The following is a 16,358-nucleotide window of genomic DNA, read 5'->3' as shown; positions in this document are numbered from 1 at the left end:
ACAGGGGAGGTTACAGGTTCAGAGTGGACGGGGGAGGTCAGAGATTCAGAGTGGACGGGGGAGGTCAGAGGTTCAGAGTGGACGGGGGAGGTTACAGGTTAAGAGTGGACGGGGAGGTCAGAGGTTCAGAATGGACGGGAGGTCAGAGGTTCAGAGTGAACAGGGGAGGTTACAGGTTCAGAGTGGACGGGGGAGGTCAGAGGTTCAGAGTGGATGGGGGAGGTTACAGGTTCAGAGTGGACGGGGGAGGTCAGAGGTTCAGAGTGGACGGGGGAGGTCAGAGGTTCAGAGTGGATGGGGGTAGTTACAGGTTCAGAGTGGACGGGGGAGGTTGGAGGTTCAGAGAGGACGGGGAGGTTACAGGTTCAGAGTGGACGGGGGAGGTTACAGGTTCAGAGATTCAGAGTGGACGAGGAGGTCAGAGGTTCAGAGTGGATGGGGGAGGTTACAGGTTCAGAGTGGACGGGGAGGTCAGAGGTTCAGAGTGGACGGGGAGGTCAGAGGTTCAGAGTGGACAGGGGAGGTCAGAGGTTCAGAGTGGACGGGAGGTCAGAGGTTCAGAGTGAACGGGGGAGGTTACAGGTTCAGAGTGGACGGGGAGGTCAGAGGTTCAGAGTGGACGGGGAGGTCAGAGGTTCAGAGTGGACGGGGGAGGTTACAGGTTCAGAGTGGATGGGGGAGGTCAGAGGTTCAGAGTGGACGGGGAGGTCAGAGGTTCAGAGTGGACGGGGAGGTCAGAGGTTCAGAGTGGACAGGGGAGGTCAGAGGTTCAGAGTGGACGGGAGGTCAGAGGTTCAGAGTGAACGGGGGAGGTTACAGGTTCAGAGTGGACGGGGAGGTCAGAGGTTCAGAGTGGACGGGGAGGTCAGAGGTTCAGAGTGGACGGGGGAGGTTACAGGTTCAGAGTGGATGGGGGAGGTCAGAGGTTCAGAGTGGACGGGGAGGTCAGAGGTTCAGAGTGGACGGGGGAGGTCAGAGGCTCAGAGTGGACGGGGGAGGTTACAGGTTCAGAGTGGACGGGGAGGTTACAGGTTCAGAGTGGACGGGGAGGTTACTGGTTCCGAGTGGATGGGGTGGTTACAGGTTCGGAGTGGACGGGGAGGTTACAGGTTCAGAGTGGACAGGGAGGTTACAGGTTCAGAGTGGACGGGGAGGTCAGAGGTTCAGAGTGGATGGGGGAGGTCAGAGGTTCAGAGTGGACGGGGGAGGTTACAGGTTCAGAGTGGACGGGGGAGGTCAGAGGTTCAGAGTGCACGGGGGAGGTTACAGGTTCAGAGTGGACAGGGGAGGTCAGAGGTTCAGAGTGGACGGGGAGGTCAGAGGTTCAGAGTGGACGGGGGAGGTTACAGGTTCAGAGTGGACGGGGGATGTCAGAGGTTCAGAGTGCACGGAGGAGGTTACAGGTTCAGAGTGGACAGGGGAGGTCAGAGGTTCAGAGTGGACTGGGAGGTCAGAGGTTCAGAGTGGACGGGGAGGTCAGAGGTTCAGAGTGGATGGGGGAGGTTACAGGTTCAGAGTGGGCAGCAGATTGTACGGTTTAGGAAAGCAGTTTGTGTGTTTTGGGTCCAGATGGGGAGTAGGTAAGAGGGAGAATGAGCCAGAGGGGCATTGGGAGTTCAGGAGGTGGGTGAAAATATTTGCTGTTTTCGTGTCGCTGTTTTGCCACACTAGGCACCGAGGCCGCAGGAAGGAAGCTCATCGTCATGTCAGGCTCAGAGTTCACTGAGTCGTGTACCTGGAGTGGATGACAGCCTACTACTGTGGATTGATTTGTCAGGATCATAGAGCAGAAGATCACAAGTTATCATCAAAATGTTTCATGTAGTACACGTCAGCAGGGTGGTAACTTGGTCAGAGCAAAGTGAAAGGATCAGGTTTGGCTGTGATTGTCAAGCATCGATTCCCCTCTCTTCGACAGCACCAAAAGAAATTGTCTCCTGGCCATCCTGGTTCTCCAGTCTATCGGTGGCCTTCCCCTTGTTCTTCCTCCCTATGATTTAGAACATGCTTGTCCCTGTTATTGTAGTCCTGGTGAAAGATCATTGGCCTGAAACATTAGCTTGTTTTTGTCTCTCTGGACACATGCAGCCTGACCTGACCTGCTTGTTTGAGGATCCCATTCAAATTCATTTGTATTTTTAAAATAGTTACAGCACTCTGTGTATGTATTTGGAAAAAAATAATTGTGCTTGGGATCTTCAGACAGGGATTTTATTTTTCATTGTGAGTTTGACATGCCACCGAGTATGCTTATAGATACTGGGATTTGGAGATCTTTACTGGTATATATTCTGTGAATAGTGGTTGAACTTGCTGAGCAGCTAAGTACCCGAAGTGATCACCTCCCCTACTTGCAGTGTCTTGTGGCTACAGTGTTCACCATCTGCAGGATGCAATGTAGAACTCACGGAGTCTGTAGATAGATGGAAATTGCAGTGTCACAGTAGCATTGCAAGTGCACAGATATACATATTAGAAGAGAAGTAGAAAGAATAAGATGCAAGTTACCGCAAACAGTCTAACAGGAGGGGGTCATCACTTCTCTGGCTATAGATTGACTCATAACGCCGGATAACCGAGGGTAAGAATGACCTCTTTGGAGCACTGCAGTTGTCTTAGTCTGTCACTGGAAGTGCTCCTCTGTTCAGCCAAGCTGCCATGCAGAGGGTGTGAAATATTATCCAGAATTGCCAGGATTTTCCATCGTGTCCTTCGTTCTACCACAGCCTCCAGTGTGTCCAGTTTCACTCCTATATCAGAGCCATATGTTTCTAATCCTTTCTAATCGGTTCATTGAGCCTGTTGCAGATCTTCTCAAGGTTCTCAAGCCTAATGATGGGCAGGACATGTTGGTGCACTGTGGTGGGAATAGAAAAAAAATCTGTAGAAGGAAAGGTAGGCTGATGGAAAATTCTAAAGCACTTATTTATGGAAGCAGTGGGCAGGGCTGAGGTATTGAGTGAATACTTTACATCAACCTTCATCCAGGAAGAAGATGCTTCCAGAGTCTACAAAGGATGATGCAATGGAGACTGTGGGTGAGATGGAAAGTGACTAAGTGGAGGATAATAGAAAGCTAATAAATCACCTGGCCCCAGATGGGATGCTCATCAGGCTGTTGAGGCAAAGAAAGGGAGACTGCAAAGACCCTGGCCATAATCTTCCAAATGCTTACAGATTCAGGGATGGTGTGTGGATTAGAAAATTGTAAATGCTAAATGCTATACTTTTGTTTAAAAGAAAGGGGATAGTCAAAAACCCATTTAGCCTTGGTGGTGGGGAATGTTCCAAAAATGATCATCAACTGCAGACTTTGCAGTTGCTTGTGTTGATTGAATATAGAAAGCAAGCAAGGCAAATCATGTCTAGGTAACTTGACAGAGTTAGTCAAACTGGAATAGGTAGGATTGTTCTTCTCAGATTAGAGGAGTTTATAAAGGGATCCAACAGAGATATTTCACATCATGAGAAGTATAAAAAGGTAGGCAGAGAGTGTTGCCATGGTGAAGAAACAGAGAATGAAATTGATTGGCTGAAGACCTAAAGGAGAAATGGAGAAGTGAGTGTATGCAGTGAGTGCTTATGGTTTGGAATGCACTGCCAGAGCCAGAATGGAGGCAGATTCAGATACAGCTAGTCAAATATCTGATAGGAAAGCAAGGTTTGAGGAGGGAACATGGAGGTGGGACCAGATGGATTTCTCTTGCACAGATCCAGTATGGACTTGATGGGCTGAATGGCCTCTATGCTGTAATCGTTCCTAATTTTCTAATTCTCTCGCTTGCTACAAATTACACAAGACCCCGAGATTGAAATATTGCCATTCCATAATTGTTAGAATCCTGGGAAGGCTCCCCCCACAGCACCTTCACCCCATGGACTGCAGGTGTTCAAACCAAAGGCTTCACAACTATAAGGAATGGGCAGAGCCCCTCCTCCAAGCCCACAGTGCAGGTAGTGATCTCATAGGTTCTCCTGTCTGCTGAGAGGAACTTTGACAGGTTTTAAGGTAAACTGCAGGACCAGGTTAACAGAGGTTGACTTTTTATTTCAGGTGTTCCGTTACCAAACAATGGGTGTTGCAAAGGAGCAATTATTCCTTTGGTTCTGATTACTATCGTCCTCATAATTCTGGTTGTCTGCAGCCAGCTGGGTGAGTCATCTGCTTTGACAATTACCCTGATTCTTGTGCTAGTTTACAACACTGTTTGATCTCACAATGTAACCAAAGGAAATCAGAAGGCAGCAGTTGCTGCATATGTGAAGCAAACACACAAAATTCTGGAAACACTAAGCAGGTCAGCCAGTGTTTATGGGGAGAGAGGGACTGTTTTCTACCCACGGATACTGATTTACCTGATGAATGCATCCAGCAATTTTCACTTTTGTTACTGCAGTAGTGAATGTTTTGTATCCAGTCACTGTTAATTAGTCAAACATTCAGCTGAGCTTTACCCTTTTCTGGATTAGACAGTTTCAAAATGAGGTTGAATGCCAAGCCACAGCACTTCATCCCATAATATCTCGAGTTTTAGATCTCTCTATCGCACCAAACTTGGTTAATAGAATCAACCTTTACCAGTTGGCAAGTCCATAAATTGCCTTTTGTATTGTTTGCATCACATGATAAATTTCCAAATAAGTGTCGCCATCTTATCATAAGACATAGGTGTTAAATTAGGTCATTCAGCTCATCATGTCTGCTCCAGCGTTTGATCACAGCTGATTTATTTTGTCTCTCAACCCCATTCTTTTGCCTTCTCCCATGACATTTGACACCCTTATTAATCAAGAACCTATCAACCTCTGGTTTAAATATACCCAATAACTCAGCCTCCACAGCCGTATGTGGCAGTGAGTTCCACAGAATCACCACTCTCTGGTCAAGGGAATTCTTCCTCATCTCTGTTCTAAAAGGATTTGTTCTGAAGTTGTGCCCTCTGGTCCCGGATTCTCCCATTATTGGAACACCTCCATGTCCGCTCCATCTAGGCCTTTCAATATTCGGTAGCTTTTAATGAAATCTCCCATCATTCTTCTAAACTCCAGAACCATCAAGCAATCTTGATACATTAACTGTTTCATTCCCAGGATTATTCTCATCAACTTCTTCTGGACCCTCTCCAATATCAGCACATCCTTTCTTGGATATGGGACCCAAAGCTGCTCAGAATACTCCAAATGCTGTTTGAAAAATCTGTTATAAAAACTTAACATTACATCCTTGATTTTATATTCTAGTACTCTGCTAACAGTGCATTTGCCTTCCTTACTACTGAGCCAACCTGCCAGTTACCCTCTGGGAAATCCTGTATGGGTACTCCCAAGGCCTTTTGCACCTCTGATTTCTGATTTTACTCCCTGTGCAGAAAATTGTCTAAAACTTTATATTCCTGCTACCAAAGTGCATAACCATACACTTACCTACCTTGTACTCCATCTGCTATTTCTTTGCCCATTCTCCTAATCTGTCCGAGCCCTTCTGCGGACTCCCTGCATTCTCAACACTACCTGACCCTCCACCTAACTTTGTATCGTCCACAAATGTGGCCAAAACACCATCAATTGCATCATCCAGATCATTAACATATAACGTGATAAGTAATAGACCCAACACCAACCCCTGTGGAACACCACTGGTTACATGCAGCCAACCAAAATAGGCCTCCTTTATTCCTATTCTTTGCCTTCTACCAATCAGCCAATCTTCTGTCCATGCCAGTGTCTTTTCTGTATTGTCATGAACTTATATCTTGTTTAGCAGTCTCATGCACGACACCTCGTCAATCTGAACATCCAAGGAAACAACATCCACCTGACTCTCCTTTATCTATCCTACTTGTTTTTTCCTCAAAGAATTCCAACAGATTTGTTAGGCAAAATTTCCTTGTAAGGGAACCATGCTGAATTCAGCCTATTTTATCTTGCGCCTGCAGTACTCCGAATCCTCATCTTTAATAATGGACTCTAACATCTTGCCAACGAGTGAAGTCAGGCTATAATTTCCTATCTTTTGCCTCCCTCGCTTCATAAAGTTTGGAGCGACATTTGCAATTTTCCAGTCCTCTGGAACCATTCCAAAATCTAATAATTCTTGAAAGAGCACTACTAATGCCTCCAAAATCTCTTCAGCTACCTCTTTCAGAGCTTTGGTGTGTAGTTCATCTGGTCCAGGTGATTTATCTACCTTTAGACTTTTCAGCTTCTCAAGCGCCTTCTCCTCAGTAACAGTGGCTACACTCACTTCTGCCCCCGACACTCTTGAATTTCTGGTATGCTGCAGGTGTCTCCCACAGTGAAGACTGATGCAAAACACTCATTGAGTTCACCTGCCCTTTCTTTATGCCTCATTTCTACCTCTCCAGCACTATTTTCCAGCTGTCTAATATTCATTTTTACCACTCTTTTACACTTTATTTTTCTGCAACCACTTTTGGTATTCTCTATTATATTATTGGTTAGCTTACCTTCATATTTCTCTCCTTTGCTTTTTTAATTGCCTTCTGTTGGTTCTTAAAAGCTTCCGAATCCTGTAACTTCCCACTAACTTTTGCTATGTTGTATGCTCTCTTTTGCTTCTGTTCGTCTCTTTTTCTTCCCTTGTTAGCCATGGTTGCCTCATTCTCCCTTTAGAATGGTTGTTCTTCTTTGGGATGAACCAATTTTGCCTCTGCAAATTAACAAGAAACTCCAACCATTGCTGCTCTACTGTCATGCCTGTCAGTGTCCCCTTCTTATTAACTTTGGCCATCTCCTCTTTCATGCCTCTGTAGTTGCCTTTAGTCTGCTGTAATGCTGATACTTCTGACTTTACTTCTTCCTTTCAAGCTGCAGAGTGAATTCATATCATATTATGATCACTGTCTCCTAAGAGCTCCAGTACCTTACACTCTCAAGTCAAATCTGATTCATTAAACACCACCCAATCCAGAATTGCCTTTTCCCTAGTGGGCTGAACCACAAGGTGCTCTTAAAAAAGCCATCTCATAGGCATTCTAGAAATTTCTTGTCTTGCATACCAGCATGAACCTAATTTTCCCTATTTATCCGAACACTGAAATCCCCCATGACAATCATAACACTTACCTTTTCACATGCCTTTTCTATCTCCCATTCTAACTTGTATCCCCACGTCCTGGCTTCTGTCCGTAGGCTAGTATATAACTCTCATCAGGATCTTTTTACCTTTGCAGTTTCTTAACTCTGCCCACAAAGTTTCTATACCACTTGCTTTTATGTCACTTTCTATGGATATGATTTTATCTTTTTTACCAATAAAATACTCCCCAACCCCTCTGCCCACCTCCCTGTCCTTTCGATACTTGGCTTGTATGTGCAGTTCTTCACCCATTTTCCACAACAAGATGTTCTAATTAAATTATTCAGTTTCCCAGTGGCTTGAGTTTCAGTTGGACAAATTTTACAAAAACTCAGAAATGTTACTTTATTTGTAAAGATGATTAGTACTGATGTGATGTAATCGGTGCCACATAACAAAAATTAAATATAATTAACAGTAAACGATTGAGTGGTTACCTAGTATGACAGGATGGGCTCTTGATATCACAATCTACTTTGTTATGACCATGCACCTTATTATCTGCCTGCTCTGCACTTTCTCTTTAGCTGTTACACTTGATTCTACACTCTTTTATTGATCTACAGTATTCTACCTCAATGCACTGTGTAATGATTTGATCTGTAATAATGGTATGCTTGTCACTTTGCCTCAGTACATGTCACAGCACTAAACAGAAACCTAAAAATAAAATTGTCTCTGCTATCGACCAGAAATCATGTTTAAAACCTTTCGTCAGTTGAGAATTGAGCTTGTCTGCAGCAAAAAGATGAAGAATCCCACTTTCTAGTAACGGGCAGCTTGTCTTTCTCTGCAGGTTATCTGAATGCTGCCAAGGAAGCCATAAGAAGGCGGGTGAGTGTTATCCTAATAATAGCTAACTGCAACATAGTGCTCCTGCTGAGCACCTCTGAGCACCTCACCCCTTAATGTCTTCAATCGCAGTCCCAGGGGAGTGGCTGGAAGCTGGTAAAACTATATTAATTTAGCACTGGGTAGTCCAGTTACCTGTTCCAGTGATCTGAGCTGGTCAGAGACTGTCCTAGACTTGAAGAGATCCAGCAATACCAAGTGCTCAGGATAGCTCTAGCTGTTGGAATCCCAGCTTGCCTAGGCACATCCACAGCATTAAGGTCCAGAATTCCCACTGTTGGAGAGCGTTCCAATACTCCATGCCTTTCAAAGTTATTCCAGACATCCAGTGACCCCAGCTTGTTCAGGACTCTCCTACTTCTGGCCTTGCACGCCGTCCACACCTCAGTAAACCTCCAGATTGAGCCCCAGCTGGTCAGCATGAGGGCCACGGTCCCAGCTGCCTCAGTCCTCCCCCAGGCTCCCCGCCAGCCGACAGATTCTCACAACTGAAGGTGGTGCTCCCAGCTCAGTACTGCTTCCCAGAATCTAGCTCTGTTCAAGACATGGCTCACCACCTCTCGGGGGGCAGAGAAGTATAAGCTGGCCCTTCAGTACTCCAGCAAATCCTTCCTATGTGTCTCCACCGCTCTTTCAGGTAATGGACCCTGAAGCCCTGCCACCTCAGATGAAATACATTTTCATCAATTTCCATCTAACCTTGTCCCTTAGCTAACGTTTATATTGTTAACCCTTCATGTGAACTTCCATTTGACTCCATCTCCTGTGGATTGATGAACTGGAGGTTTGTATGTCTATACGAGGGGATCAACTTGCATTGGTGACATGCCTGATATATACAAAGAATGGGCCCTTCAGCCCACAATCTTTTGTCAGCCTTTTAACCTACTCCAGATCGATCTAACCCTTCCCTCTTACACTGCCTTAACCCTTGATTTTCTTTTTCTTTCATCCATCCATGTGCCTATTTGAGAACATCTTATATGTCCCCAGTGTATCAGCCTGCACCACCACCTCCAGCACTCATCACTGTCTGGGCAAAAAAATATAAGTTCCCCCTGACGTCCTCCGCCTCCCCCCACCCCGGCCAACACTTACCTCCAATCACCTTAAAACGATGGCCTCTGGTGTTGGCCATTGCTACCCCTGGAAAGAATATTGTGCTGCAGAAGGCAGGTTATGAAATGCCTTGCAGTCCATACGATGAGATGTGTCTTACGTGGCTTTTCTGTCTTTCAGATGACGAGAGGAAGGGAAGAGGAGGACCCCAAGGATGCAGCTCAAATAGGCAGGCTGATGGATGGCGTACCCACACCGGAGAGTGGGCTACACGCAGGGATCCAGGAAGAGGGCAAGGACAGTCACCCCTCCGAGGAGGAACAGAACCACATTGCCACTTCGATTCGGAGAGAAGACTTCAAGTGTAGACAAGATGCTAATGGAAGTACGGGAAGGCAGTGGGTGGACAGAGACATTGCATTGCCGTGAATCCGTGGCTGAAGCAACATGCCGTGGACTTCATCAGGTTTCCCTTGAAATATTGTGGCTTTCATTTTAATCCAGAGCATTTTATTTTGCCTTCAACACATTATTTCTATAACGCTGCACCCAAGGAACCCTGTGAAGTTTAATCACCGGTAATGTTTCTCATTGGATCAGTGTACTAAGGGATTCCTGTTCTGATGGAAACATTGAACAGACAAAGTGGTCACTCTCAGTGCAGGTGGGTTCAAGGACATTGATTGTTCTGATATGAAGTTCTTTGTTCTGCAACCATCCCTGACAAATCTCTTATCTTGGGTGTTTGAGGTTGGTGCAGAGATTTGCTCATTGCTGCTTGGGAGTGGATTCAATGGGGGTTGGACTAAGCCCTGTCATCCATCTCTACCAGACGTAATGTGTGTGTTTCGAGAAGGAGGTTTGGGCTCATCATCGCATCATAATTTCTCAACATCTACGGCTTTGGGTAGAGATATGGAATGAACTCTCAGTGGGTGAGATTTCAGAGAAGCTGCCACTGGTCACGGGCAATTAGCCAGTGTGAGATGGCCACTGCTGGTCACTCTCCAGCGTGTCTAGATACATCAAGAGAGGAGGAGGGTATGAAACAGCTAGAACAATGACAAGAACATAACCCCATAACTGCTGAGAGAGAAGCCATTCGAACTTCATCACTGGTCATTTCATTGAAACCACTTGTAAGCTCGTACCTTTGTGATTTCATTAGTCGATTCGTTAAAAATTTCACATTAATGGCAATCTTCTTTTACTTATCTCACTGAGGAGTTTTTCAGCTGCTTTGATAATGAAAGTGATGACATTAGTTAGTCTGAATTTACTACAACTATAAGTAGCATGATTTTGCTTTATTTTGTTGTTGGGGAGCCACATAGGAACAGCAATCAAAAGTTCTTACTGAGGGCGGTTGTGAACTTGGGACAGAGGAACTGTGTGGTGTTACGTCTTTAGTGCATAGTGATCTGTTTAAGCTTCAGCTGTTAAAGTGGGAATCTATAACTGATACTTCATTAATTTAACTGATAAACTTAAATTAATTAGCTAAAAGACCAAGTGAATTTATTAAATAAGTAATTAGTCATCAATTGAATACCCAAGCAAGGTTAGATAGGGATCATTGGGAAGGAGGAGGGTGCCACTCTTCCAGTGTGGGTACTCACAGAAAGCAGAGTCCCAGATAGCCAGATTTGTGGCTCTCATATTTTGAGGAACAAAGCCAAACTTACGTGCAAGACATTGTAATGTGTCAGGGACAGTGGAGCATAGCGTGGACACTTCAACCCAAGAGTCAGTGGCACAGTTTAGGTTTAGTTCCTAGTGTGTGGCAGGGGCTTGTGATGTACTGGGCTGGCCAGTGAGGCGGAAGCAGTGTTGGAAGAGCTTCCAGCCATTGCCTTTGTTTGTCATCTGTGAGAAACTTGCTTAATCTGGACAAGAATAAGGAATGCTAAGAAATGGACAAGCTGTGACTTTAATGAATGAAGGAGAAAACTCAAGAGCTTGATTGCCAACTCCTGCTTTGTTACTTTTGATTTTGTGACTGAAAAGATTATGGTATGATACAATCAGTAGCACGTTAAAGGAACAAGAGAGGGATGTAGTCGAATATAATACCACTCTCGGCATCCATGGACTACAGTCGCAATTGGAACTGTGACTGCAGACAAAGCATCCATTTGTCATTCATATTGGAATTAGTATGCAGTCCGAGCTAAAATTCAGGTTCTGCTGAGGGAATTTGAAGAGCTTTATTATGAATTCAAAAACAAAACCTCAAAGGTAATAACTCTCCATATTGCTACCCGTGCCATGTACACATTGACAATGGCAAAGAGTAGAGGTGTAAATGTAAAGGTAGTGTGGGAGAGGGCATTTTATTTCCTGGGGCACTGGGGAAAGATTGACTTGCCACTTTGGGATAGACTCCTCTTGGAATGAACTCAGCCCGATCTCCTGCAAAATTGTATAATTCATGTTAGAGGGAGGACTCAAAATCAAAGACTCAAGAGGTTCTGCGGGTGCTGGAAATCCAGAGTAACACATACAAAATGCTGGAGGAACTCAGCAGGTCAGGCAGCATCTTTGGAAACAGTTGACATCTCGGGCCGAGATCCTTTATCAGGACTGTCTCCACAGACGCTGCCTGACCTGCTGAGTTCCACCAGCATTTTGCGTGCATTGCTCTAAACCAAAAGAAGCTGGAAGGTGAGTCAGGGTAGAAGTAGATATCCGAAGAACGGAATCAAGTCTGTAGAGTGAAATAAAGTCAAGCCAGTTAGAAAAGGCAAAGAGTTTTAACAGCATTAACGACAGGGGTCACATGCAAAAATAGTAAAGTTGGAAGCACTCTGTCTAAAAGTTTATAGCATTACAGTGAAATCTGCAATGGGTCTCTGCAACTCAAGATACTTTCACAGAGACAACTGAACTTGAGTCTGAAGTGCAATTCTTGCAAAGTGCCCAACATGAGGACATTTAGGTCTAAAATATACAGTAAATGCCACTACCAGAGTTAAATGACTTTGTTGTCTTTTCTGATACCTGGTTGTAGAGAGACCAGGTGTGACTTCTAGAAAACATAAACAAACAGTAAAGAGTGCCTTGATAATAATGGATAACGTCATAACATTGTGTGGATATGATAGTTGAAAAATTAAGTTGTAGCCAGTTAAGAGAAAAAAGACAGAAATTACTGATAGGAATTGTTGGTAAACACACTAATCCAAGTTTTAGACAAATAAATCAGGAGGAGCATATTGGCAAGGAAATAATCGTGGGAAGTTTTAAACTTCACAAAGTTTAGACAAACCAAATTGGCAAAATGGGGAAGTGCATGGATTTGAAGGCAGTTCCCTAGATCAACCAGCCAAGGAGCATGCTAGTTTATATGTTGACTAGGGCTAGTTAAAAACCTTTAGATCAAGAATTATCCTGGGATCCTAATAAGACAGGACTTCATGTAAAATTTGATTGATAGGGTTAACACAGAAATTAAAACTCCTAATTTGAAAAAAAAAGCCAATAATGAAGAATTGGAGATTGCCAGCGGTAGACTGGTATAATGTACATTTTGCATGCTGTTATTTTGCACATCAATATGTGTGTTTTTATTGTGGTCCTGATGGGACATGACCTTCTTGGTGTTCCCTGCTTTACAACGGTGTAATATTGTTTGGAATTTTCAGTTTGCACCCCATCTTAAAGACTCAACTTGTGAATAATGTGTTTTTTTCATGCAGCTTTGTCAATAAATCTTTACATCTCCTATTTTCAGAGGTATCCTGTGTCTTGAGTGCATTCCTGGAGATAGTACAGTGAGAAATACAGTTAAAAGATATGATAGACAATTAACAAGGCAAGCATTAAAGAAATAAAATGCATTTCAAATAGAAGTACGTATGATCTGATGGCCCTTACTAGAGACATAAAGCTGTGATAGCTCATCAGGCTTTTCAAGTCTACCTTACCATTCAGCTGCTCTGCCCAGGCCTCAACTCCCTTTCTGTTCCAGTTCCCTATAACTCTCAATTCCGTGATCTTTCTAAAATATATCTACCTGCTTTTCAAATATGTCAGTGATCCCACCTCCACAAAACCCCGGAGAAATAATTCCAGAGTTTCAATGCCCTCTGGGAGAAGATATTCCTTCACACCTCATTTTTAAATGACCATTCCCTTATCTTGTATCTGCCTCTCCTCATTCGCGATTCGCCCATACGTGGGAACATCTCAATATTGTTGGACTATGGAATGGCCTGCTTAAAGAAGTGGTGCAGGCAGATAATTCCACAACATAAAAGAAGCATCCAGCTAAGTACTGAAAGGCATAGAAGGCTACAAAGTTAATGCAAGAAGTTAATCTACAAAGTTAAGGCAGAGAAGGCTACAAAGTTAATGCCATATTCAAGTTTGTTGTCGTAGGCCGAGTCAAAGGTGGTGACGAATCAGCATACGGGAGGAAATCTGGCTGAGTGGTGCCACAACAACCTCTCACTCAATGTCGGCAAGACCAAGGAGGTGATTATTGACTTCAGAAGAAAGAAAGCAGAAGTCCATGAGCCAGTCCTCATTGAAGGATCAGAGGTGGAGAGCGTCAGCAACTTTAAATTCCTCGGTGTTAGTATTTTGGAGGATCTGTCCTGGGCCCAGCACTTAAGTACAATTACCAAGAAAGCACAGCAGCACCTCTACTTCCTGAGGAGATTGCGAAGATTTAGCATGACATCTAAAACTTTGACAAACTTCTATAGATGTGTTGTGGAGAGTACATTGTCTGGCAGCATTAGAGCCTAGTATGGAAACACCAATGCCCTCGAATGGAAAATCCTACAAAAAGTAGTGGATGCAGTCCAGTCTATCATGGGTAAAGCCCTCCCCACCATTGAGCATATGTACATGAAACACTGTTGCAGGAAAGCAGCATCCATTATCAGAGACCCCCACCACACAGGGCATGCTCTCTTCTCACTGCTGCCGTACAGGTGTCTCAGGTTCAAGAGCAGATATTACCCCTCAAACCATCATGCCCTTGAACCAACGAGGATAACTTCACTCAGCATCACTTGCCCAATGATTGAAATGTTCCCACAACCTATAAACCCACTTTCAAGGAATCTTCGTCTCATGTTCTCAATATTTATTACTTATTTATTTTTATTACTTCTTTCTTATTGTATTTGCACTGTTTGTTGTCTTTTGCACACTGGTTGAATGCCCAGTCTTTCATATGGTTATTATTCCATTATAACTTTATTGAGTATGCCCACAAGAAAATGAATGTTAAGGTTGTATATGATGATGTGTACTTTGATAATAAATTTACTTTGAACTTTGATTAAGTAGGTTTAGTGTAGATGGATACAATGGGCACCATGGATATGGGGGCCAAAGAGCCTGTTTCTGTGCTGTCTGGCTCTGTGAGAAACAGTTATAGTGCTTTATCATTGATTCATACTTGTGGAAGCTTGCTGTGAATAATGTGTGCAGCAGTAATTTCTAAAATACAGGAATAGCTATGGTTCAAAAATAATCAATCGGCTGTGAAGCCCATAGGGTATCCTGTGGCCTTGGGTGGTGCTATATAAAAATGCAAACCTTGCTTCACAAGGCATCAGGGTCACAATGGCAGAATCATGCTCATTGTATGATGCTATTCGTGTCTAATACAATGTAAAGGAAATCAATAATCTGCAGATGCTGGAAATCTGAAATCAAAACAAAAACTACCAGAATTACTCAGCAAGTCAGGCAGCATCCAGAGAAAGAGAAACCAAGGTATTGTTTCAGGTCAAAGACTCTTCCTCAATCTGCTTCAACAACTTCAAAGTGCTGTTGCTATTAATGTTAATAGCTTATCTAATTATTATGTGGGGGAAAGTCCTCAAACTTTCTTCCAAGGATTGGAAACATATCAGTTATACATTCGCTGGAAGGTACACCATTTATACACATGCATTTTAAGGAGAGGATTGTTGGGAGGATCAAATTGGAAGCAAATTTATTTTTTTAGCATTCCACTAAAAATGTCAGAGGTTCCCCCAAGCCTGCCCCGCGACTGGCAGACAGTGGGAGGCAGTGCAGGTAGTAAAGTTAATGCAGTGTTATTAAACTGTTCCTCAGAAGTTTAAACGTGGAAGGCACAATATATCTTCAGAACCAGTCTACAATCACTTTATTAGATACAGGAGTGGAGCCCGGTGTGATTTTTTGCTGCTGTAACCTATCCACTTCAAGGTTTAACATATTATGTGTTCAGAGATAAGAAATTCTATCTGCAGCAGTGAGAGATTCAAGACTAAAAGCTCCAGCCAGTTGGTTAGCACAGGTTTTCAGTGCCCTGCCAGGTACACTATCAGGGCCTGACACCTTGCAAGCGTACAGCCTCTTGAAAAATGTTCTGACGTCAGCCTCTGCGAATCTTGTAGAGATTCTTCAAGTGTATCCTTTCATTGAGAACTGCTGTACATAGGGTCCACCATTCACTTAGCTACTCACATCATTAATAAACCTTTGGCAGTTTGAGTATTGGTCTCTGGTCAGTCTGGCTTTCATTCTGCTGCTTTCCAAGAGAGCAACTTTATTTTCACCAGCCAGAGAGGTATTGCCAGGGCCAGCGGGATTCTGGTTCCACACAGATTTTGCTGAGTTGCAGAATGTGGGTCTCAGAGATTCTACAGATGTTTGAAATCTGTAGGAACACACACAAGCTACTGAAGGAATTCAGCAGGTCAGGCAGCATCTATGGAGGGAAATGAACAGTTGATGCTTTGGATAGAGAACCTCCATCAGGACTGGAAGTTGGTGGTGACTGGCCTTGAACCTGCAAGTCCAAGGGTTTTATTTTGTTTAAAAATGGTGTTTTATTCCTAACAACTTCTTGTATGATAAGAAGGACTATTAATCTCAGTCTTTATTGTCTTACACCATAAGGTCTACGTGCACTGCACTTTCTCTGTTCTGCTCTGCACTCTGTTACTGCTTTCCTATGTAGTACGTCAATGCATTGATATGGTGAAATTGTCTGTATGCAAAAACAAAGTTTTTCACTATTCCTTGGGATATGTGACAATAATAAACCTGCTGAATATTTTGCTGGGTTATTTCAGATGTCTGTTAGAACAGTTCTGCTGGTCCTGAGTAACATGTAGGCCAGGTCAGGCCAGGTAACGGTGACTCACCAGGAGTGTTTTCACAACTAACTGGAAGTTTAATGCTCAGCAACACAGACATGTGTCCTTTTAGCTCTCAGACCCAGCCTCTAATCAGACCTGGTCTCGCCTCAGTGCCAGCACAGGTATATCATCACTTGATAATAGTCATAGTCATACTTTATTGATCCCGGGGGAAATTGGTTTTTGTTACAGTTGCACCATAAATAATTAAATAGTAA

The 16,358-nt window shown here is 43.8% G+C and overlaps 1 protein-coding gene across 1 annotated transcript in view; it reads left to right on the top strand.

The window, feature by feature from the left end:
* Positions 1-12,736, top strand: part of LOC140185122 (tumor necrosis factor receptor superfamily member 5-like) — a 104,549-nt gene extending 91,813 nt beyond the window's left edge. The window contains exons 7-9 of the mRNA XM_072238422.1: positions 4,055-4,153; positions 7,896-7,933; positions 9,191-12,736. Of these exons, the coding sequence (XP_072094523.1) occupies positions 4,055-4,153; positions 7,896-7,933; positions 9,191-9,439 (386 nt within the window). The 3' untranslated portion in view covers positions 9,440-12,736. The remainder of the gene's footprint in view (positions 1-4,054; positions 4,154-7,895; positions 7,934-9,190) is intronic.
* The last annotated feature ends 3,622 nt before the right edge of the window (positions 12,737-16,358 follow it).

This window comes from Mobula birostris, chromosome 2 (assembly GCF_030028105.1).
Source record: "Mobula birostris isolate sMobBir1 chromosome 2, sMobBir1.hap1, whole genome shotgun sequence".
Classification (NCBI taxonomy): domain Eukaryota; kingdom Metazoa; phylum Chordata; class Chondrichthyes; order Myliobatiformes; family Myliobatidae; genus Mobula; species Mobula birostris.
The sequence above is the reverse complement of the archived record's forward strand: the minus strand, read 5'-3'. Positions and strand labels throughout refer to the sequence as shown.